Source organism: Chinchilla lanigera, unplaced genomic scaffold, assembly GCF_000276665.1.
Source record: "Chinchilla lanigera isolate Chin_1 unplaced genomic scaffold, ChiLan1.0 scaffold00155, whole genome shotgun sequence".
In the NCBI taxonomy this organism is placed as follows: domain Eukaryota; kingdom Metazoa; phylum Chordata; class Mammalia; order Rodentia; family Chinchillidae; genus Chinchilla; species Chinchilla lanigera.
The window spans coordinates 566100-590382 of record NW_004955556.1 but is presented as its reverse complement, the minus strand read 5'-3'; the positions used below and the strand labels follow the sequence as shown (position 1 = coordinate 590382).

Sequence of the window (24283 nt, the reverse complement as noted above, 5' to 3'; positions counted from 1 at the left end):
CCGCTATGTGATTGACTAAAGTTCGTATTTTGGCAACATTTGGTATTTTCTAAACCCGAGTCTAACTATTTTTAAAGTAATCCATCCCTGGGGGCTGGGGATTTAGCTCCCGGCACAGTGCCTGCCTGGCAAGCACAACGTCATGAGTTCGATTCCCGGTACCAGAAAAAAATCAAAAAAATAATAAATAAATAAATAAATAAATAAATAAATAAATAAAATAAAGTAATCCATCCCTGTGTTGTAGTAGTGGTGCCCTCCTTGCCCTCTGAAGTTACCAGAGCTGATGCACAGTGTCCGTTTGTCCTGTGAGCTCACCGCATTTCCCAGGCAGGTCCCAGCCTGCAGTCTGAAGCCCTTTCTTGTGCACTTGGTCTTCACTGGCTGGGCAATCGGATGGTGTCACCCTCTTCCTACCAGAGCCCAGTGGCCTGTCTGCAGGCTTCCGGTGAGGAGGCAGCAGCATGTGCGCGGCTGTGTCCATCCACCATGCAGCTTAAGGTTCCCTGCCCAGTCCTGGATGCCTGTCGCATCCTTCCAGGCATTGCCATCACAGCTGCAGTCAGCACCCACCATGCACTCCCAGAAAAGCTCACTCTGCAGGCAGAAGCCAAGTCCAAACCCACCACTCCCCTGGTGTGTGACCTTGGGCAGGTAACCTTGTATGAACCTTGGTTTCCTCACTCAAAACCCCGGTGAAGGCTGAAGAGCCTTTGGTCACGCATACCAGTCATCCAGCAGAGGGTCTAGGGTGCGGCGGGCACCCTACCCACTGGGCCATAATTTTTTTACTTTGTTTTCACTTAGCACATCTCTGCAGTCAGATTGCAAGTGTGCCCAAAGAGCTCTGTTTGAGGCTGAGGCACGAATGCCCCGCCCCAGGCTGGCTACTTCTCTAGGCTGCTCCCATACCAGCCCTGTGGGTGGACCTGGGTCACTTCCTCCTCCAGGGAGCCATCCTTGACTGCCACAACCCAGCAGGACTCCGAGTTAGAGGAGCCCCTCTCCCCAGAACACAGCACAGAGGAAGTGCTCTAGGATGCAGACAGACAGACAGACCAATTCTGCCCTGTGCTGCAGCCTCCCAGAAGCAGAGTCCAAGCCCAAGGGAAGACAGCCCGATCTCTGCCTGATCCACCTGTTCCCACCCCACCCTCCCACATGGCTGTCCTCCAACTCCAAAACATGATATGAGGACAGCAAGTCTCTCTTAGCATCTTTTTTATTTCTCTGCATTTAGTTTTTACTTTGGTTACCTCGGAGCCATGTCCCGCAGGACACGTCTGAGAAGGGCACAGTGGCTGCACTGCAGCCCTACTTCTAAGAGCTCACAGGACAGCTTACCCCTGGTAAACAGATAAACGCACATAGGGTGAGCAGCAGCCAAGCCAGACAGTACGGGAGTGGGCAACGGCACAGGGTTCCGGGGGGCCACGAACATCACAGACACAGAAGCCCCATGTCACGTCTAGAAGGGACCAGGTGCTGGGGGCCACAGGATCTGTACCTCCCCATCAGAGCCTTCCGATGTCTCAGTCCTGACAGTGACACAGACACACAGGACAAAGCCGGCCTGATACGGAGACCAGTGGTGCGACATGTCCTGGGGCCTCCTGAGCTCCCAGCTCAAGAACCAGGCCAGCCTCGCCCACTCTAAAACGTCTTTCCCTCGAAGGCCTGGAGATCAAAGGCAGTGTCCAGAAACTTCCTCAGTGACACCAGGTGAGCGTTCCTGTTGCCTGTGGCTGGTGCAGCTGCAGGCTCTCGGCCAACGTACCTGAGGAGGGTGAGGGCAGCGCCAGAAGGATGCTCAGCACAAACCTGCCTGCCTGCCTGGGCACCAGCCACAGGACAGGAGGAGAAACCAACCCCCACCAAGGTCACTGGACTCACCCACGAGGACAACAGAGGAGGCCACAATCCCCTGCCATCTTCCCAAGGACAAACGGAGTGATAAGGGGCAGTGAGAAGCTACCACACCCCCTACGCCTGGGTGGGCTGGTCTCCTCCAGCCCAATCCTATTATCCCAGAGAGAGCCTAGGGCTTTGAGAGCCCACATATGGGGTTTAGACCAAGGGAGGAGGCTTAAGACAGACAGCAGGTTGTATAGTTCAGCTCTGGCTGAGGTACAAACCAAAGGCTGGCTTCCCTCCCCCTCCCTCCCGTCTCCTCCCCTCTGTGGGCCAGGGGAGGCAAAGGCCCACGTCCATACCATATGGGCCGGGTTCGGCCAAGGATGGTCATGAAGCGTGGGCTGATGTAGTCATAGTAGCCCATGTTCTTGTGCTCCTCCTGACACCACACCAGCTCGGCGCCTGGGAACCGCTCTGCCTCTCGCTTGATCAGGTCAAAGGGGAATGGGGAGATCTGGGGGTTGGAAGAGGGGTGTGGTGGAGGCAGGTGGTGCACCTAGGCTCCGACAGCCCAGCTCAGCCCAGCTGGCACACTGCCCACAGGCCCGGCTATCCCCACAGCTCCAACCCCAAGAGGGCCTGGCACACCTGCTCCAGGCGTGTGAGGGCCACCTGCCCGTCCAGGCCCTGGCTGCTTCGCTCCTTCACCAGGTCATAGTACACCTTTCCTGTGCAGAAGATGAGGCGGCGCACCTGCCCCGGAGCCTGTGCTGCCTTCCCGTCCTCTGGGATCACCCGCTGGAAGCTGGTCCCTGGGAGACCAATGGGGCACAGTGGGTGGGGACAGCAGCACAGAGGAGTATGGGCCGCAGGCTCTCTCTGGGTGTGGTGACTAACCAGGTTTGGGTCCCAAAAGATGGAGCAAGAGAGATGGATGGCACCCTGAGATGTCACAGGGATGGGTGGAGAAGGGGCCCGGGGCAGAGCCCTGGCAGTGCTGTTTTGGTGCTGGGTTTTGGGAGTGTGATGGGGAGGCCCCTGAAGAGCAGGGTTGGGGCATGGTGCACCGTTATGGCGCCGTCTGCCACAAGCCTGCTCCCTCCAGCTGCACCATCTCCCGCAGGACCTCCCAGCTCCTGTTCAGCAGGCGGGAGGCTGAACAGCTGCCTGGGTGGACACTGAGCTCCCTCCCCTCGCTGCTGCCACAGCCAGGCCACTTTCCTTTCCTGAGGGCACACTGTGTGCCAGGTCCAACATGCTGCCAACCCTCTGGGGAAGCAACTGCAGTGTCCCCTGCTGCACCCAGGGAGGACTCCACAGCGAAGGGCACCTGGCTGCCAGGCCCCAGGAGAGGAGCCAGTACCAGCCGGTCAGCCCAACCTCTGAACTCTGAACTGCCTCATTCAGCTACCTTCCCCTATAAGAGGGGACAGACAGACACACACAGGCGAAAAGCAAATGCCTGTCCACACTGCCGAGGTCCCTCCTGCCTGGCCCTGCCCTCCCCATCTGACCTTCCCTGTCCTCCTGTTACCCTGGGGACCCACTGCCTGTCCTTCAGACTCTCCCTGAGCCATACCTCCAGTTCAACACCTGGTCCTCCGGGGCTTCATCTGATCCCCCAGCCCCAGGTCAAGAAGGTCGAGAGCTCCCACAGGGAACAAGTCACTAGGGCCAGCAAAGTCTGCTTGGCTCACAAGTGAAGGAAATGGATGAATGGGTGACTGATGAGCAAGAGGACAGAGGATACTCAGGCCCAGTGACTGGTAGCACAGCCGGTCTCTTGGCCCTGGGCACACCTGGCCCTAGTATGGCTGAAGGTCAAGCACTCTCCTTGTTCCAAGTGACCTGAGGTGGCCACCATGCTAACCTCCTCCCAGTGTGGCTCATGGGGACTGGGCCGGGGGCTGTCCTGGGGTTCACAGAGCCTGAGACAGAGGGGAAGATGGGGAGCCGCAGACACAGAAGCTGCAGCACAGGCCACAGGGTCCCAAAGGGCCACATCCCCAGTGCAGGTGCCCAAGTTGCCTGGGCAGGCACGCACCAGACACCATCTGGTCAAAGCTGGACTTGGCCTCCGGATGCCTCAGCAGGGACTTGGGTGTGAAGATGATCAGCTGCAAGGGAAACACACGCCTGGCTGCCAGCGGCCCCCGCCCATGCAGTCCCTACCTTCTACCTGCACCTCAGAGCACTGTGGGTGGACAGGCAGGTAGGCGGGCACTCACTGGCTTGCGGAAGGGCAGCAAGATCTGCCGGCGCAGCACGTGGAAGTAGCTGGCTGGTGTGGAGCAGTTCACTACAATCCAGTTGCAGTCATAGAGCTGGCTCACCTCGAAGTCCTCGGTGAAGACCTGAGGGGCGGGGCAGCTGGAGTGGCCGCTGCCACTCATGTGTAGGCTGCTGTGCAGCCAGGTGGTGGGGTGTGCCCCGCCTGGGGTCCCAGCCAGCCACACTCACAGGGTAGGCGTCCGAGTCGTCATTGCTCATCTGCAGGAATCGCTCGGGCCGTGCTGACGAGTGCTCCGGGCCCTATGAGCAAATGCAAGATGGCCCAGGGTACCGGCACAGGACAAAGCCCTAGACATCACGGACCCCAGGCTGGGGGTCTCTGGCTGGTTTCTTAGGGATGGAGCCCTCACTTGGAGCCCAAGTCACAGGAAGTACCAGGAATGTGGGACAGGAGCCAGCAGGAAGAGGTAAAAAGGCTACATGGGCCACTCACTGTCCAGAACAGCTTGGGAAAGTGGCCACCACCATAACCAAGCACCTGCGGGGGGACCCAGAGGTGCCACTCATGCATCCTGAACGCAGGGAGGGTCTGATTCCCTCCATGCTCAGGTGAGGTGTGGGGGTGAGGCGGAATACACAGAGGCCACCCAGCCCCCAGCCTGCCTGTGCCTGCTGGGGCTGAGGGACCCCCTCCACTCCAGACATGCCAGCACTCATCCTGGGCAGCTCACCATGCCCTCCATGCCGTGGGGCAGCAGCAGCACGATGCCGTTGTGCCGCACCCACTTGGCCTGGCCTGTGCTGATGAACTGGTCGATGATGCACTGGGCTGTGTTGTGGAAGTCGCCAAACTGAGCCTCCCAGAGGACTAGGGCATTGGGGCTGGCCATGGCGTAGCCCAGCTCAAAGCCTGGACAGGAGACATGGGGGCAGAGGCTCTAGCCAAGCCTGCCCTTCCTCAGCGTGGTGGCCCAGCCAGCATCCTTCCCAGAGCGCCAGGACGCATCCAGGGACTGCTTCTTCCTGAGATGCCCCCCTCGGCCCTCATCAGATGTGGTCGGGTTCAGCCTCACCGAGCCCAGAGCTAATCTTAAAGACACCTTGTAGAGGCACAGGGACCACGTGCCAGGAGGAGCCCCCAAACCATGTGCAGAACTGCCAAGACAGGAGGGAGAGGCCCCAAGGGACAGGACAGGGGACTCAGTAAGAGGCAGTGGGAGGGGGTGCTCAGATGATGACTGAGTCAAGGTCATCCGACAGGATGGGCACAGTGAGGGGGACCTCAGCACAGGGCTCCCAGGGTGCTAGGCACAGGAGGTGAGATGGCTGTGAGCATGGGGTGGCTGGCGAGGCTCAGACCCAGGTGGGGGCTGTGTCCCACAGTGGTTTTGCTGCACTCTCTGCCTGGGCCTCACAGCTCATGCCCAGGGAGAGGGCTCTGATGTCCACAGAGACCCCTGTAGACAAGCAGAGGCCCCAACTGGGACCCCTGAAGATCTCTTGTCCCTTCTGTCCCCAGATAAGACCATCCCAGTGCCACCTCCCTGTGGTCTCTGCTCTGCCCCCACCCTAGGGCTGGGCCTGCCAGACCCACCCAGGACGCCGTACTCTGACAGGGAGCTGTTGCACACGGTGTAGGGGGCCTGGTCGGGCCAGAGGTAGTTCATGGGGACACATGTCCTCCGGTCAACTTCCTGGTCGTGGAGAACGTGGTGCCGGTGGCTGGGGAGAGATGGACCCAGGGTGGGATGGAGGAGAGATGGACTAGCACCTGTCCCAGAGCAGGAAAGCCAGCGGGGAGGGGGCAGGCAGGCCCCATCACTGTGTCAGAAACCTGCAGGGCCCTACAGCATGGGTATGGCCGGTCCCCTGGAAGGACGCCACGGCAGCCTGACCCCTCTGCACCTCCCCTGCCCGCCCCAGCCAGCACTGTCCACATGCCACGCTGAGGGTGTTGGAGCAAGACTCAAAGGTCACAGCACCTCCAGATCTCAGCTTCCTACCCTGCTGACCTCCCAGAAGCAAGGCAGAGCTGAGCACCTCCCTGCCCACCCTGCTGGCCCAAGCCTCTTTCGTGACGGGCAGTAACCATGGAACAGTATCCCAGCCTGGCACAGTAGGCACCACCAAGCAAACCCAAAGTCCTGGCAGGGACTTTAATACATCCCAGGGAGCAGAGTGGCTGCCCAGAGCTCTGGGTAGATGTGAAAAGAGGGCCTTCCCCAGAGGCCATACCACCATGACTTCGTAATGTGGTGCAAAGCCCCCTGCAGTTCCCATCTGGATCCCAACACTCAACAGGCGAGACAAGGATGGCCTGGCAGCAGTTTACCAAAAAATAAAAATAAAGGATTCTGAGGACCAGAGAGGGTCACAAGCCCAATGTTTGGTCACAGCTCCACCTACATCTGGGGTGGGGCTGGGACGATGGTAGGATGGGCTGCAAAGACCTCAGCCAAACCTGGGGACAGCAGTGCACAGCTAGGGGACAAGACCCAGAGCCCGCCTCACCTGAATGTGCCCCGCTCCACGTCCTGCCCACTGAGCCGAACGTGGATGCCCTCCTTCAGCAGGGAGCCAAAGGCCATGTACTCGGCCAGTGCCCAGTCCACCATCCGCTTCCGAGTCATGTCTGCCCGGCCGTGCAGGATGCGGGACAGGCCTGCAAGGAGGGAGGAGGGGAGGGAGGGAAGGAGGCCCTGAGGGGCTGGAGACTGGCTGGGACAGCTGAGGCAGGCACAGGCAGGCTGCAGGGGGTGAGGCTGGTGCAGGGACCTGACCACAGCCCCCAAAAGCACAGCAGCTGCTTGAGCTGGGCACCGTGCCCAGTCTGGGGCCTTACGCACCCCATATGTCCCTGCTTTCCAGAACAGGAGACCAAGGCTCAGAGAGGAGAAGCCATGCACTCAGCCTCACATGGCTAGAAGGACGCCTGATTCCTGTGACACGCAGTCTAGTGCTCACACACACATCATGAGCAGGTGCCCAGAAGCCCCAGCTCCCATGTGCATTTTGCAGGGTTCCCCCTGGAGCTACTCTAGACACTGGATCCCTGAACTTCCCAGGCAGAACCAAGTGGCACAGCTGAGGGAGCAGCTGGCAACCACACCACAGCCAGGCTTGGCAGACTCAGTGGAGGGGCTGGGGTGCCCTTGTCCCTGCAAGTCCTGCCAGGCCCCGATGCCCTCCACAGAAGCCCTGCTCCCCTGCCCAGCTCAGGGAGACCCCAGAAACTGTGTCCCTGGCACCCAGGTGGGCCACAGCACCCACATCTCCACTGAGAGGAGCCACGATCACAGGCACCTGGGCACACAAGGCTTCAAGATCTGAGCCCAGCATCGAGAGGCTGAACAGGGACACACTATGCTGCCTTTCTTGGTGTCTAACCAATCTCCCTACAGGGACAGAGTCAGATCTGAGGTCATAGCTACACTAGAACCACAGAGCAACCTCACCCGTGTGGATCTTAAAGTCCTCCAGGGGCACAGAGCTGGCCACGGTGCCAATGTGGGTCAGCACGTCCTCAGGGATGCCTGTGGTGGGGCAGGTCATGCTCTTGGGTTCCCCATCCACATTGAAGAAGCCTGGTGGGGACACAGAGAGACTGTCCACATGGGGTGGCAGGACTCTTGATGCTCTGGACAGGACTGAGGGCTGCAGCTTCCATACCCTGGCGTTTGGGTCCACCCCTGGATCTACAACAGCTGGGCAGTCCCATCACACTGCTCCCGGACTAGAGGACCCAGTTATTCATGGTGCCCCAAGGCCATTGTCCCTTCGCCCTGCCTGCAGGAGGGACCCATGCTGGGTGGTAACTACTCCTCTGCATCTCCCACTCACCAGGCCAGGGGGAGTCCAGCCAGTGCTTTATGTGCAGGATCTTCTTGTCCTTGGACCTGCCGTATGCCTCCTCGCAGATCCGGTCATATTTGGCGATTTCTTCCTGTGATGGGGACACAGGCACAGATGGAGGCATTGATGCCTAGGCAGCCGCAGGTTCAGCTGTTCAGACCCACAGGCCTAGAGCTCTCTCTCTTCCTGCTTGTAGGGACCTTGTGGCTACAGTGCAGAGCTCACACGCCCCTTGCACGTATCCAAGGACTGGTGCCTATCAGCTGCTGCCTGAAGCTGGTGTCCCCGCCACCTGTGGCTGCCGTGTCCCACCCAGCTGCAATCACACCCTAAGTGCTCTGCCCCTTTGATACCTGAGGATGCTCAGGAAAAAGGACCGTATCAGCTACTTCTCTAAACCTACCACCAGCCCACAGCCCCACACCCACCCACCTCGAACTCCTGCAGGGTGACGGTGCCCTCGGCGATGAGCTTGTCGGCGTATTTCTTCAGCACAGGCACCTGCCTGTGGATCTGCTTGTACATGAGTGGCTGCGTGAACATGGGCTCATCCATCTCGTTGTGGCCACGCCGACGGTAACAGACCTGCAGGGTGCTACGGGCTCAGACTCAAGTCTCTCTGCACCCAGCAGCGGCCTCCACCCTCCACCACCGAAGGACCACTCCTCCTTGGCACCAATGCCTCTTGGCACCAATGCCTTGGCACTGAACTTCCCACCTAAAAGGCTTGGCACAGCAGGGACAGTGACTCATTCCTGCCCAGCCTCAGCCCCCGACCCACCAGGTCCACGACGACATCCTTGTTGAAGGTGTTCCTCCACTCAGCTGCCACGCTGCAGACATAGATCACAGCCTCAGGGTCATCGGCATTCACGTGGAAGATGGGTGCATTGACCACTCGGGCCACATCAGTGGGGTATGGTGAGGAGCGGGCCATCCGGGGATCTGTGGTGAAGCCAATCTGTGGGAGCAGAACCAGCAACCTCTATCTACTTTGTTTTTGAGACAGCCTGGTCCTGAACTCCCAGGCTTGAGCAATCCTTCTGCCTCAGTCTCCTGAGCACTGGGAGAGCAGGTGCACACCTCCACACCTGCCCTTCCTGTTGACTTCACACCAGACAGTGCCAGACTCAGTGACTGGACAGTTCGAGGAGCCTGGGGGCTCACAGGGACAGCAAGGGAGAGCAGGGATGCCCCACAGCCAGCCAGAACACCAGTAGCTGTGCTGCTCCTCTCCTGCTGGCCACTTCTCCAGATGGCACTGAGAACACGGCCTGGCAAACCTCTGCACTAGCCAGCGAGGCAGACACCCCAGGTGAGGTCTGTCTACCCCAAAGCCTCAGTGTTCTCATCTAGGAGAAGGCTCGTGAAACCCCTGCCTCAGGGGGCTACTCAAGGAGGAGTGACAGGGCAGTGCCAAGACAGCCACTGATGCTGTGATTCCTGGGCTCTCGCCTGAGCTGGTATTAACTGCAGCAGCCTCTGTGCCAGGGCACGTGGTGCTGGATCTCAACCACTCCCCCAGGTTAACTGCACAGCTAGGCTCCATGCCTGTTACCTTGTCCACACCTTCTCCGTGCTACATGCTTGACCCTGTGCACCTGTGGGATCGGGCCTAGGACTCTGTCAGGTATAGGAACAGGGGCCACCCAAGTCTCTCCTGTGAGGGAATTCTGTGCAGGCAGCTGTGACACCACATTGGCTGGGAAATGGGATAATGAGCCTGTGAAAGCTGTGCACAGGCTCCGTTCTTCTCCTCAATGTTTTGGTCCACAGTTGGTTGAGTCTATAGATATGGAGAGAACTGCATATGTGTGCATATGCACACACTTGTATGTATATATCCATACATCTATGCACACGTGTACATTCCATACATATACATGTAAAGCGCCTGCCAATTTCACAGACCAGGGCCCGTGGTGAGGTCCGCTGCTCTGCCTGAGGTCACAGACTGGCAGAGGAGTGGGGAGAGGGGGGTGACCGAGCTGTTCCCCCTCTGCCACCTACTGTCAGGATGAACACAAAGCTTGGCACTCACCTGGTTGTTGACGACGACGTGCACGGTGCCATTGGTGGTGTAGGAGGGCAGGTCGCTCAGGTGGAAGGTCTCGTAGACTACGCCCTGGCCAGCAAAGGCCGCATCCCCGTGCACCAGGATGGACATGACCTACAGGGCAGGATGTGAGCCGACAGGGCCCGGTGCTGCTGCCATCATGCCCCCTCCACCCTGTGACCCAGGTCCAGCCCCCCGTGGGCCAGCTTTGCAGAGCACAGCCCCACAGCACGCAGCTTCCCAGCACCCAACAGCCCAGGGCCCAGCACAACCCTGGATACAGGAGCGCACCTTCCTGCCCTGGGTGTCCCCGCGGTAGAACTGCTCTGCCTTCGTCTTCCCCTGAACCACAGGGTCCACGGCTTCCAGGTGGGAGGGGTTGGCCACCAGGGACAGGGTGATGTTCCTGTTAGTGACGCGGTTGATCCTCTCGTGGTACATGCCCAGGTGGTACTTCACGTCCCCAGAGCCCTGAGGACAGAGGAGGGGTGGGGTGGGCCCCTCCACTCCTCCACCAGACAGGAAATGACCAAAGACACCCAGGCCCACCCCAGGCTGGCTCTCTCTCGCTTCTGACCCTACTGAAGGCTGTGCTGTCCCTGCCCCACCTCTCCTGGTCACACTGCCCCACTGCCACATTGCCTCTCTGGCTGGCCTAAGGAGGGAAGAGGCCATGAGCTTTGAACCCATCAGAGACCCCTCTGCATCAGCAACCTCTAACCTCAGTGAGACTGACTGAGGCATGGAAGCCAACACACCAGGAGAAAGGGCTGACCAGCGTCAGTGACCACAAGGAGAGGTGGGGCCTCAGACTTGTGTTAAACCAGGCTGTGGGAGAACACCATGGCTACTTAAGTGTGGTGGTGCATACCTGTCATCCCAGCACTCTGGGAGGCTGAGGTAGGAAGATCAAAAGTTAGAAGTCAGCATGGGAAAGTTAGTGAGGCTATCCCAAAATTCAAAAATGTTATAAAGGGCTGATGATGTAGCTCAGTACAAAGGTCCTGGCTTCAGTTCCCAGTACTACAAAGAAAAGACCTGGACTGGATCCCTACCTCACTCCTCACACCAAAATATCAAAGCCACAGTAGTACAGGAGTAAAACAAGACATATTTCATGTCTGGGAGGGAAAGTAAGGAAGGGAAGGCTTATTTTCTGAACAATATTCAAAGCCCCAAAACTATAAGAACCAAGCCAGCTGAAGTGGAATACATTTGTCATGAGTGGAGGAGGCCAATGCAGACACAGCACGGGGGGATGGGACTCAAACTGAGGAAATCATTAATAAGACAAACACAGCAAAGGGTTAATAGCCCCTGTACGCAAAATGCTTTTGCAGATCGGTAAGATTAAAGCCCCCAAACCCCTGGGAAAATGAGCAAAAATCACAAAGGAGAATTTACAGAGCAAGAATACAAATGACAGAAACATGTGAGCACTGTTAAAACAAGGTCATTCTCACGCCCATCACACTGGCAAGGCAGGAGGATGAGGCAGGTCAGGGAAGGTGGACTGTGATGAGGGAGCTCCCGCAGGGCCACCCAGCAAGCACGGTCAGTCTCACATGCGGTGCGCTGTGCCCTTGCAGGGGCAGCTCCACACATGCACAGGACAGTGAGATGCCAGAGCCAAGTGCGTGGGGTGACTCTCAGGCTGCCTATAGACCAGGCTGTGCCAGGCAAGAGCACTGTGTCCACACTGCCCAGCGCCACAGACTGGACACTCAGGAGAAGACACAGCGCTAAGGGCAAAGAGACAGAACCACCACAGAGAGTAGGGACCGGCAGGACTCTGGACGTGTGGCTTGCACCATGTGAGCAGTCAGGAGCAGGAGCACTGGAAGGCGAGTCCTTGGCTGAGCAAGGGGCATGGGAAGTGACCTCCCAGGGGTCCTTCTGGCTGGGGGACAGGACTGTGGGCCAGGGGCTCATGACACAAGGTAAAATGAGGGGGGTTTCTGGCAGGCCCTTGCATCTCTCTAGGCTTCAGTTTCCCCATAAGGCCCAAGGGCCCTCTTGGCTATCACAGACATCAGCCGTTGTTCCCCAAAGCATTGGAGACCTCACACAAGCCTCCATCCACCCCGCCCCCACTGTCCCTTGTTCACATCTGTCCACATCTGGGTCTGTCTCAGTCCGGGAGCTCCCAGCCCAGACTCTTCCCACCCACCTCCCAAACATGGGGCCCTCTGGGGACACCGGGACCTGGGTGTGGCACCCACCTCATCCGCAGCCTCCAGCTTGGGGTCAAACTGGCAGAAGATTTGCTCCAGGTCCTTTCGGATCACATTGGCCAGCACGTTCAGCCTGCCCCTGGGACCAGAGGCCTGGGCTCTCACCAGCACTGAGGCCGCTACCACCGCAGCTGTGCTGCCCCTCTCCCTGCCCGCCTGGACCATCAGAGACAGACGGGTGCTCCGGGCCCTCACATCCTGCCCTGACCTCTAGGTGTGGGAGTCCCGCCAGCTCCTCTACCCGCACACTGGTGACACAGGAGGCCCTGCGGGATGCATGGCAGGTGCCCACTCATTCCCCACCAAGACACTGAACTCACTCAGGACCTTGGTGCCTCCCCAATAACACAGAGCAGGCTGGAGCTGCAAGCAAACCTGTCGGACAGCTGAGGCGGGCACTGGAGTACAGGGATTCTCCAGCCCAGTCTGAATTTCATACCAGCACTCTGAATTCAGAGGCATGGAGCCCTTGGCTCACCTCCAGAGAACCCCCTCTAGAGACACCAATGGGGCCACTTTCCCAGGCCCTGCCCCCACTTCCCTGGGAGGTGTCCTCCACATCTCCCTGACTGTAGGGAACCCAGCCTGGTACAGATGTCCAGGGCAACTAAAGCTCACCCCTCACAGCCCAGCAGCCCTGGTGGACCCCCAGCCCCTACAGGAGGGGCACCCTGCTTTGGGTGGGCCTCTCCCTATCCTGGGGTAGGGGGAGGCTTCTGGAGCCTGACGCATACCCCTCAACCTTCTGGGCACAGCACTCCTGGCACAGCACAGTCCTGGGTTTCCGTGCCCACCCAGAGGCCCAGACCCACGCAGGACAGCTGTCTGTCCCCAGAGCCCGCCCCAGTGAGCATTTGGCTGACCACACCACCAGGGGCCCACCTCTCCTGCTGTGATACCAGCCCGAGACCTGCAGTCTTATGTGCCTGTGCCACCTCGGGCTGCGGGCTGGCTCTGCCTGGCCTTGCCCAGACACTGGGCACATCCAGCCACTCAAAGCACAGGGACTGTGACATGATGGAGAACCCTGCCCCTGGCAGGCCAGCCATAGGACAGGGCCCCAGACACCATGCATCCGGATACCCCTACAGCCATGCAGTTCTGGGCAAGCCCAGCCACGGGTAAGTCCTACAGCCTTGTCCCTGGACTCCTGTCCTGGGCTGGCTGGTGAGCAGGCCCTCCAGGCCTCACCATGGTCCAGGGAAACATGCAATTGGACCAGCACTGACACAGAACCCTCGGCTCACCTCCAGAAACCCCCTCCAGGGATGCCAATGAGGCCACCTTCCAGGTGCCTTCCCTCACTTCCCTGGGAGATGTTCTCCACATCTCCCTGAGCACAGCGAAGCCAGGAAGCACAGTGCTTCCCTTTCTGAAACCCGGCCCTTCCAGGGGGCAGTGGCAACTTGGCCAGAGGAAAGGGAAGCCCAGAGAACCTAGTGATCACTGGCTTCCTATGACTGCAAAGTACCTGGCTCTTTCTCAAATGAGCAGGCAGGGCCTGGGGACCTCGAGAACCTGCCAGGGCACTGCCTGTACCCCAAAGTCCCACCAACACCCTATCCTGATTTCCATTTAGGAGAGAGGCATAACCCTACCTGTGTGGCATGCCCAGGATGACATTCTCGATCCCCATCTCACTCGATTTGTCAATGATGGTCTTGAGGGCGGGGATCATGACTTCACAGCCCTCCAGGCCAAACCTCTTCTCTGAGGACCACTTCCGGGCCAGGAAGTCTTCAAACCTGTGGGTGGCGGGAGGCCCCAGGGAGGGCTGCTTACAAGCAACAGGAGCTGGATGGATGCCCAGGACTGAGGAAGAGCCTCATCACCTCCTCCCTCAGAGTTCAGGCCCCATTCTGGACACCACATGGCTCCTACTCAGCGAGGAGCCCATGGTCAGCACAGAGACCTCTGCCCACCCGCTTCTCATATGCCCCTCTCTGCCCTTCCCACCCAACTTTTCCAACAGAACACCATCCCCCTGCTCCTGGCCTCCACCCTCTACCCACATTGCAGAGGGCGCTCGCCAAGCTCCCAAGACCCCGCCCAGCAGAGTCCAAAGTCCAGCACACATCTCACTGCCCAAGAACACCCTGTACCCTGTACGCTACAGTCCAGGAAGAGCCAGCTTCAGAGCCCTCAGAGGGCGGAGGAACCACCACTACCACCAGGGGGCGCCCACACTCTGCACCAGGGCAACTTCTTACCCAAACATCTCACAGCCACATCCTGCTACTCCCACCCTCACTCAGTCCCCTGCTGCTGTGTTTTCCGAGGGTCCCACCCCTGTCCACCTGCCTGGCTGTGCCCCAGGCCAGCTGAGTGGCGCTGACCTCATGGAGCGCACCAGCCGGGCCAACAGGGTCCGCTTCTCCTCGCTGGAGAACTGCATCACTCCGGGGGTCTCAAACTTCTGCCGGATCCACTGGCACTGCTCCACATCGTTGATGAACATAAACTCCAAGCCGATGTGCTGGCAGTAGGTGCTCTAGGGGACAGCAGCCAGGAAAAGAGTGAGCAGGCCTGGCTCCAGACCAGGAAGGGAGTGCTCATCCCACCCACAAGCTCCAGGGCCCCGGCTGACCTCCAGCCGCCGGATGATCTCCCGCAGCGACAGTGTGCTTTCAGAGCCCCCAATGAAGGTGGTCGTGGGCAGTTGGAACTCCTTGTCCAGGTCTGCCTCCCGCAGGTCGTAGAAGGCTGGGGAAGGAGTCCCAGGCAGCAGGGAGGGAGAAAGAAAGGGGGCCAGGCCCCGGTGGATGGCATCCCTGGACCTCCCAAGGGCCCCTTCGGTCCCCTCCCTCCACACTCAGCCTGGAATGCAGAGGTGAGGGTCAGTCCACCTGCCACCAGGCGGGGGCCTGGACAACCTGGTGCCCTGCCTGGGGACATGGGAAGACTTCCCCACCAAAGTCACCATGGGCTAAAGCTGTCCTCTGGGCCCAGGAACCCCACTGGGTCACCTTTGCCGGCTAACTCTGGAGTTGCCAGGTCACAGGGAAAGGGCCCAGCTCTCACCCAATTTATCGATGGTTGTGATCAAGTCAGAGGGCACGAAGGAGTCCAGGTCTGCATCCAGAATGCCCAGGGGGTCCAGCTGAGCCACATGGTGGCCCCGGATCTAGGGAGGAGGGTAAAGGGCAAGGCCACGCTGGGTCCCCACTGAACAAGCCTTCCTGCCCCTCATTTCCAGCTTCAGAATGTAAAGTTTCATACATCTCACTGTGCTGCTGCCAAGGAGACCCTAGTCATTGCCACCAAGGAGGCAGGAGCTCACCCCAGTTTCACAGTGTACCATGAAGCTGTGTGTGGTGGTGCACACCTGTAATGCCAACTACTGGGGAGGCTGAGGCAGGAGGATCACAAGTCCACACCTGAGAAACTTAAGCAGGCCCTGTCTCTAAATAATAATGGTGATGATAATAATAATAGTAATAATTTTTAAAGTTTCAAGGATCCAGCTCTGTGGTACAGCACTTGCTAGCATGTGCAAGGCTCTGGTCCCATCCCTAGAAAAAGACCTACAGCAAAGGTATGCGGTGCTGCACTGCAGTCCTGTTAGTAATGTTCTAGGAACTTCCCCTGTGTCCACTAACAGGACCCAGCATACAGGTAAGAGGAACACAGCCTGAGGAGGTGGGACAGAGCTGTTAAAGGAACGAGGAAAGGCCCCACCCCTACATGAGGCAGGTTCCACAAGATACTGTTACCCGAACGCAAATTCTAGGATAGCACGTACAGTGAATCACCTTTATCGAAGAAGGTAGAGACACAAGGAAATATGTGTTTGTACATGCACAAGTAAGTATCCACACTGGAGTAAGTCCCAAAATAACAATTATTAAAGTTAGGGATGGAACAGGAAAGGAGGAGGGCTAGAAGTCTGTATTTTAAGAATGCATCCTGCTTTCAAGATTACCTTAGAACCTTATTCATATTTTAAATTGTTATAAAATAAAGTTTTAGACTTGAAAGTAAGACAAAACAAAGTTGAGTAAGTACGTCCATGATGCAGCACAGATACAGGGAGAACTATTCCAAATGGTTACTGCCATATTCTCTAAAGACACAGAACTTCAGGGGAAACTTCATAAAATCTTTCTTTTATCAGTCTGTAGTGACAGCGTTAGACTTGTTATCTGAAGACTGTTGCATGAGGTTTGTGGGGAAATCAAATAAACCACTGGGCTGGCATCCTGGAGGACATCTATCTTGGGCATCTTTGAAAGGAGATGTTTCCATAAGATTGATGAAGTCAAAGATGAAACCCAAGTCCTGTGTTTGCAACACAGAGTCCCATTGGCATAAATCCATAACATTTGCCATCTTTCTAAAAAAAATTCACATTTGCTTCCTCTGACCACTGAAACGACCAAACCAAGAGGGTGAATATTCTCAGTGCTCCCTAGGGACCTGGGTGGCTCTGGCTGAGCAGAAGCATGTGAGATGAACATGGGGCATTTGTCATAGCAGGGGCCACAGGAGAGCTCAACACGCAGTGCTGAGAATAGGGATATGTATAGCTGATGATATACACGATGTCTGCAAGCAGACTGAAACTCATCAAATACATTCGCGTGACACTAAAAAGAAAAAAGGCTTCTTTAGGCACTTATGAAGGATGAGTTTGAATGTTAGTCAAGAAGAGGAAATACTAAGCATGATCCCACCCTTCCTATACAACAAGCACCTCAGGATAAATGAGTGACAATGTGTTGTTAGGAGTGAGCAGTGTTGTTATGGTTTGTGTCTGCATGTCCCCCCAAATCCTCATGTGGTCATGGGGCGGGCTTCTAGCTTTTTGATTGATCCATAATCCAATGCTGGGATTATGGGTGTGAGTGCTACACCTACCCTGGGGCAGAGAGTTTGCATATGTAAGGGAGAGAAAGAGGCTGCTTGCCGCCACTCCTCCTTTTTGCTCTTTTTGCTCTGCTGTCTTCTGCTGCCATGAATGGTTGTCCTCTGTCATGTGCCACTCTGCCTTGGAGCCAGCCAAGTATGAACATCCACCAACTGTGAGCTAAATAAACCTTTCCTTCCTTAATTTTGGGCATTGGGTATTTTGTCTCAGCAACAAGAGAAAAGTAACCAAGACAAGTGTTTAATAAACAAAGAAGAGAGAAGGACATCCTCCCTTCTGCAAGCCCCCAGGAAAAGTGATTGTATTATCCATAGCTGCTCACTGCCCAAGTCCCATTTGGAGGGGAAATCCAATCTATACCAGATCAAGCCTTGAGATCTAACTATCAATTTCTAGAAATTACATGGGACAAAGGGACAGGTGAAATGACACCATCAGGATACCATCAGCAAAACAGATCCAAGAAAACTCTATATACAAACAACCTGGTTTCTTCTGCAAAAACTGGCAAAGAACACAGGAAGGAACAGAGAGGACCCTGGAGAGGACATGAGACTACACAGTGACATCAATGACTGCAGCTAGTGAGCTCATTCGGCTTGTGTTTCAAATAAGCACTAAAAGGAAATCATAAGGCAAAAGTCAGCTGAGGGAAGAAAATAGTGGGAGGCTGAGGCAGGAGAATCTTAAGTAAAGGTCAGCCAGAGCAACTTAGCAAGACCATTATCTCAAAATAAAATAGAAAGGGTTGGGGTGCTGTTCAGTGGGGGTTCCATTCCTAGTATCCCCCAAGACAAAAGGCAACACGAGTATCATCTGCACATCTGATGATGTCAAGGACTATTGCTATTGTTTTTTGATGTGATATGCTATGACATGCAATCATGGCAGGCTTGCATTTCTTAGAAATATCCCATGAGTAACTGGCAGGACATCTGGGCGGGTGAATGAGGGCCAACAGGGAGGGAAGAAAACAAGAAGCCCTGTGCTGACGCATGGCAGCTTGCGATGCTGCCCTCTGCCTTCTGTAAGTCTGCAATCAACTAGGCAACATTTGCTTCTCAATGCAGCCTGCAGGGGGGTCAGACCAGAACTTGATCCCCCCAGTTCCTTCTCTACCTTGAATAGGCTTCTTTGCTCCTATGATACTGGGAATTGAACCCTGGAGCTTAGCCCTGAGCCCAAGCCCTTAGGGTCTCACTAAGTCCACTAAGTTACCCAAGCTGGATTGAACTTGCAGGCTTTCTGCCTCAGGGTTTAGGCAGACTTTCACAGGCAAGGACACAGCAGGAATCCCTGACTCCAGAGACCACTCTGGGGCTTGGTCTGGGCAAAATAAAAGCCAGGAACCACTGTGGAGTCAAGCTCTGTGCTACGGAAGGCCCCAGGAAGCACCCTGAATGTCATGCTCCACACTTAACACACGGTTCCTCGTCCTCCCTGGTCAAAGCTAGCCTTAGAGTATACCAGCCCTGTCCGCCCAGAGTGAGCAGTCTAGGGGCCAAAACAGATCCCAAGGAGAGGTTATTGGGAGCCAGTTTTCCACTGTGTGTCCCTCCAGATCCTTAGGGAATGGTGTGTGCAAGACCACAGGAGACAACCACAGCCACAGATCAGCACACACAACACCTGGGGCGGGGGTGAGAAGTACTCCAGATGGGGACTGCCAAAGCAGGCAGAGCAGCGGGGCCAGGGGCATGCGATGACAGACCCAAGGAGGGCCCTCTGGGCAGACGGTGCTGGCTCACCTGGTAGGCCCGGATGAGGGACTGCACGGCCAGGTGGTCCTCCACCAACTTGCTGGTTGTGGTCCGTCCGGAAGGCACGGGCCTGCCCTCAGGGGCGGCACGCGGGGCCTCCTCGCCGGCTTTCCGGAAGAAGCTGTCCCAGGACTGGGTGGGGCAGAAGCAAGGAGCAGCCCGCTCAGGGCCCAGGAGGAAGTCGTGTGGCCCAGGCTGGCATCCTTCGCTATTCCCTGGGGACCTCACCACCCAGAGCCAGCTCTGCTCAGGCCATGGCTTGGTGTGGAGGTTGAGGGGCAGATGAGCATGGTTCAAGAGATTCTGCTGTGACAGGGGCTGCTGTGGGTCACGGTGGGCCTTGGAGGAGGCACCGTGGCAGGCGGCCCCACGACATGCTCAGTGCCCACGTCTTCCGCACCAGCAACTCTGCCACCAGTCATTTACCCCACAGATGTGCTTACACAGTGTGCCCAGATGTGCACACAAGGATGTTTCCTGCAGGGCTGTTTGTAAAAGCACCAGGGTAGAACCACTTAAAGGACTATCAAGAGGAGGCTGGCTGCACAAATGCAGCACACATCTGCAATCTGGACTTCCACGCATCTTAAAAGATCAATGGCCAGGTTCACTTCTGGGGATGTGGGTGCTGCCAGGGGTGCTGTGAAGGCAGCAAGGCAGGGGAAGGGGTGTGCAGAGGCACAAGCAGAGGTGCACACGTGAGCACTGCTGTGCTCGGAGGTGTGAAAGTGCTCTCCCCTGCTCACTCCATCTGGTGCCAGCAGAAACAGGCAGAGCAACCCCCATGGAGAGCAACCTGGCAGCACCCATTGAATGACACACAGGGGCTCCCTTCCTCCCCGGAATCTGCTACACACAGTTGCAGGTGTGGAGATGACACCAGGGGTAGCAGCAAACAGGATGCCTGTCCCAGGGGGCTGGGATAGCACACCATGCAGTGGAATACTACACAGCTGGGGAAAAGAACCACAGGGCTCTTTACATACTGGCATGGAGCAAGCTGGGGGGATAGACTGCCCAACAAAAAAGGGAGGAGCAAAACAGTACTGGTTCATGTTACTTTTGTGTAAGAGGGGAAATCCAGGTTTTTTGCAATAAGTTCATTTAAAGAAAGCCAGAGACAGAGGAGAAAGTAAGAGTAAACTGGAGGCCAGGTGCGGTCTGAGCAGCTGGGGTGGGTTTGAAGGAGCCTTCGGGCTTTTCCTACTTAGGGTTTGGGTCACATGACTGCAGAGTGTGTGGCAATTTCAGTTTTTCCCCTGTGGTCTGATCTAATGTTGTAACCATCAGCAGGCGTTTACTCCACCAGATCTTGTAGCTATAAGCAGTAGAGGCCCTCAGGCCAAACGAGAGGCATCTGGGGACAGCCAGGCCTAAGAGTGGGGCAGGGGGCTCATCCAGGGGAGCACGGCACTGTCAGGACTGCCTGGCACCAGCTGGTTCATCAGCAGAGGCAGGAAGCTGTACTCTGGATATGAGGATGAGGCTTCTCTCAACAAGGACTGCTGGCATGAGGTGAAGGCGCCGCCCTAGCTCTCCCCACAGGCATTGCTGTGTCCCCTTTCCCACCCTCGGGGTGGCGCACTGACCTTGTGCACACTCTGTGGGTTTTCCAACCAGGCCGAGTACATCGCCTCCATGTAACTGGAGCTGCCTCCGCCCAGGCCACTGGGGAAGGCGGCTGGGGGCCCAGAGGATCTGCTGCGCCAGTTCCTCTCCGAGATGCCCCGTGTGGCCAGGAGCCCCGTGGCCTGCACCCTAAGCCGGGACGGCAGCAGCCTCAGCTGGCTCATCCTAGACAAGAAGGAGGGGGGATAAATCACGGGCCCAGGATCAAGGAGGCCCTGACCACCACATGCCCCTCATCAGCTGCTGGAATCCCTGCACTCAGCCAGGACAACTTCCCCCTCTCCTGGTCACTGCACAGGGGAGGGCAGAGTAGTGTGAACCCCGAGCCCCAACCCTGCTCCCTGCCAGCTGATCTCAGAAGCCTGAGGCAGAGAAACCCACCACACAGGCAGGCCCTGCTGCAGGGAGTGCGCAGCTTAGTCTCAAAGTGGGCAGGCAGCCTGCCACCCTCGACCTCGGGCAGGGAGTCCCACAGGCACTGGGGGTGCCGTACAGTCAGGAAAAGGTAGAAGAAAGGCATCTGGGAAGCAAAGGGGCAGCGGGATGGGGGGACAGAGATGTACTATCTCAGAAGACACCCCGCAGGGCTGGGTCTTCAGTCAGTGTGATAAAGGCTGCTGACACAGGCTCTGCTATACCCACTTCTCAGAGAGGACCTAGGCTTGGAGGAGTGGCAGAGGGCAGAATCAAAGGCCACCTGGTGCCCAGCCTGGTTCTCTGCCAGAGCTGTCTTCTCTGGTCTGGACCCTGCCCAGGCCTCATGCTCCTGAAAAATGCCACTTGGGGACCAGAGCCCTTCAGCAATGGGCTTTCGGTAGTGGGGCTGCCTCCTCCCCCGAGAGAACAGGAGTTGTAAGGGCCTCCTTGGACCCTCCCCACACAGGCAGACTGGAGGTTCTCTTAGGCTCCTACTGTCCTGTGCAGAGTAGGAGCCCTGCCCTTACATTCTTCACCCTCAGCCATAAGTCACAGTCTGGTCCTACTGATCTCTGGCCAGTGCCCTTCTGCTTGGGGACCTGTGGCCAGTGACTTAGGTACAGCCCCACCAGGGGCTACACTGGCCCCTCCAGAGGGAGAAGCCTGCTGCCCCTTCCACACAGGAATGGCTGGGTAACCCAGAATATTTGCATTCTGGCGCAACTGGCTTCCAGTCCTGCCCAAGCCTGGCCCTGCGCCAATGCCCCTGGCAAAGGATGTCCTGCCCACGAGTCACCTCCCCACCCTGCAGCCCACAGCTCCTCACAGGGCAGGGTGTGGCCCTGCCCTGTCCTGGAAACTCACTTGTGAGCCAGAGGGCAGGGGGTCTCCTAACCAAGGAAGGGAGGCTCCTCCAGCAGGCAGCAGCAAGTCTGAACAGAGGAAAAGGAAAACTATGGCATATTCCACCACAGGGAGGGAGGAGGCGGGGTCAGTGGGATTTAGTTCCAAATGCCCCAAACATCCCCTGCTTCTGCTCAGCCCCACCAGCCAGACTGGTCAGGGCCTGAGAAGAGGGCCACCTGGGGCTGGCTGTCCCCAGAGCAGCAGCTCTACAAAGGCTTCATGTGGGGTCTAGGGTCTGAGCTGAGGTCGCAAATCCAAGGCTGCACCAGCACTGCTAGTCACTGTGAGCAGGAGCCCCTGGACTGGACATCACAGAAGCCCAATCAGGAGGCTCTCCCATCCGAGGCCACAAGGGAGCACTGATTATGGAGTAGTCTGTGTCACCAGATCCCCTCCACATCTCACTAGTGCCAGCCCCACTTATAAACAGGGAGACCAAGGCAGAGGAGGCTCAGCTACAGTGACAGGTGGCAGGGATCTGTGTGGTTTCGGGGCCTGTGTCTTCCCCACCTCAGAGTCCAGATGTGAGCCCAGATTCCGCAGGGGGCACTGCCCTTTCCGCCCTGCAGCTCCCCCTGCAAGCCCATCCCCCAGGGGAGCGGGACAATTCAGGACAGGCAAGGACAGAGTACGGCTGTGTCCGGCCCAGGCCAGGGCAGGAACACCATGTTTTACAAACACTGAGTGGCCTGGGGTAGTCTCTGGTCACTATCGTGGCCTTCACCCAGTATGGCAGGCAGGGAGCCAGCCCGCCAGGCTTCTTCTCCCGCCACCATCCCTTAGGGGTTTGGGGAGCCAGGGGTCGGGAGCGTTCAGTCCTGCAGCCAGGTCCTGTCCATACTGTCCACAGGACCAGCACACAGGATGCTCTGGGCAGCTCCTGGAAGTGTCCTCAGATCAACTCCAGAAACACAGTTCAGAGCCCCTGCCAGGAAGCCACAGGGCCCTGTGCGGGGTGCAGGATGAGGTCAGCTTCTGGAGGTCAGGACAGGAGAGAACCCCGCCCAAGACCCCGCCGGCAACCAGAGGGGACACTCACCCAACCTGCTGTGACCCTGCGCATGGTCCAAGAGAAAGCAGATCCCCAGGAGGGGGTCAGGGAAGGGCACTTACTTCCTCCTCCGAGAGGAAGGGCCCGTGCTAAAGCCCAGAGGTGAGAAGCACAGGGAAGGACAGGGCGGCTCTGGGGCGCGCGTCCGCGGGGTGCCTGAGCGAGGCCGCATCCCAGTTCATCCTCTACACCTGCTGGGGCCTTGAGGTTACCGCTCCCCGGTGCCCTGATCTCCCTGAAGGTGGGAGCAGCACTTCCCACTCTAGCTGCGACCTCAAGCCAGTCCTGTCTCTTATACCTCAGTTTCCCCATTTGGGAGCAGAGACCATGGGTAAAGCGTCTACAAGATCCCAGACCCCTGAGCTGCCAGAATGCTCCGCAAGGTGCGCGACGCTGGGTGACCCCCGACCTTGGGGCGCCACTTCTCGGGCGGGGAAAAGCGGGGGTCCCCGGGAGGCTGCAGCGGCCAAGGACAGAGCCAAGGTCACACCTCTCCCAAACCCCATCCCCGGGACCCGCAGGGGGACGCGGTCAGGGGCGCCCGGACCGGAGGCGCGGAGCGGCTCGGGGGGTGGGGGGAAGAGGCGGCGCGGGCGGATCCGGTCGGGGTCCGCGTCCTTGTCCGCGTCCGCGTCCGGGTCCGGGTCCGGGTCCGAGTGGGAACCGGGCCGCCGCGCTCACCGTGGGCGGGGTCTGCGCAGCCCGCACTCCAGCGGCAGGTCTGGGGGCTGCGCGGAGCAGGCCCGCGCAGAGGCCCCAGTCACGTGACGGCCCGCTAGCGCGCACCCTCCCAGCGCGCAGTGACGTCTCGGGGACGCTGAGCCCCGCCCGCTCGGCGCTGTCCGCGGTGCTGACCTCCCCGCACCCTAGACGCCCAAAATGGGGCGGGTCCGGCCGGGTCGGGGGGCGGCACTCGGTCCCCTGCTTTGAGGTGGGCCCAGTGGAAAGTCCTGCGGTCTTGGGGTGTCTGGGAGAAAGGAGAAGCGCAGACCTTAAGCAGGGAACCCTGCGCCTGCCTGTTCTCCCAGCCGCGGCGCCGCGTCTCTTCTCACGCGTCTCGGGTGTGCGCATTCCACGGGGCAACTCTAAGACCCCATCCCCGTACGGAACCAGAGCTGGGTGTGCGAGTGTCTGGGTCGTGGGCATATGTCCACTCTGTTCAGCTGTCACAGCTTACATCCGCTGCAACAGTGTAAAATGATTTTAAATTCTCATTCCTGAGCGTTAGGTTTCTAATTTTTTTGAGGATAGCAGATACCCTGTCCTATGGTTGTGATGGGCATTTCTCCTATTACTAATGATTTGCGTCTCGTATTGTTTGTTAGTTCTAGGTTTTTAAATATATTTTTGTCAAAATTTCCTTTGAGATTTTTCTCATTTGTAAGCAGGAGCTCCTGGGATAGGACCTTGCTGCCCCTGTCTTTT

The 24283-nt window shown here is 57.7% G+C and overlaps 1 protein-coding gene across 3 annotated transcripts; it reads right to left on the bottom strand.

Annotated features, from left to right (window-relative positions):
* Positions 1-1204: 1204 nt before the first annotated feature.
* Ogdhl (oxoglutarate dehydrogenase-like) lies at positions 1205-23648 on the bottom strand. 3 transcript variants are annotated; one of them, XM_005412565.2, is made up of 24 exons: positions 23540-23648; positions 21766-21833; positions 20445-20649; positions 18844-18987; positions 15250-15352; positions 14816-14931; positions 14565-14719; positions 13827-13973; positions 12217-12307; positions 10286-10465; positions 9980-10108; positions 8720-8899; positions 8371-8523; positions 7927-8029; positions 7542-7670; positions 6598-6748; positions 5681-5808; positions 4818-4996; positions 4315-4386; positions 4083-4208; positions 3899-3971; positions 2503-2666; positions 2214-2368; positions 1205-1777 (listed from the first exon to the last, which is right to left on the bottom strand). In XM_005412565.2, the coding sequence occupies exons 3-24, from the start codon at positions 20646-20648 to the stop codon at positions 1654-1656; spliced, it is 3006 nt and encodes a 1001-aa protein (XP_005412622.1). In that variant the 5' UTR covers position 20649; positions 21766-21833; positions 23540-23648; the 3' UTR covers positions 1205-1653. The 3 variants fall into 3 exon arrangements, with proteins under 3 accessions (XP_005412622.1, XP_013364267.1, XP_013364268.1); XM_013508813.1 differs by lacking the exon at positions 23540-23648 and adding an exon at positions 21984-22075; XM_013508814.1 differs by lacking the exon at positions 21766-21833 and having other exon boundaries at positions 23540-23646.
* Positions 23649-24283: the final 635 nt, after the last annotated feature.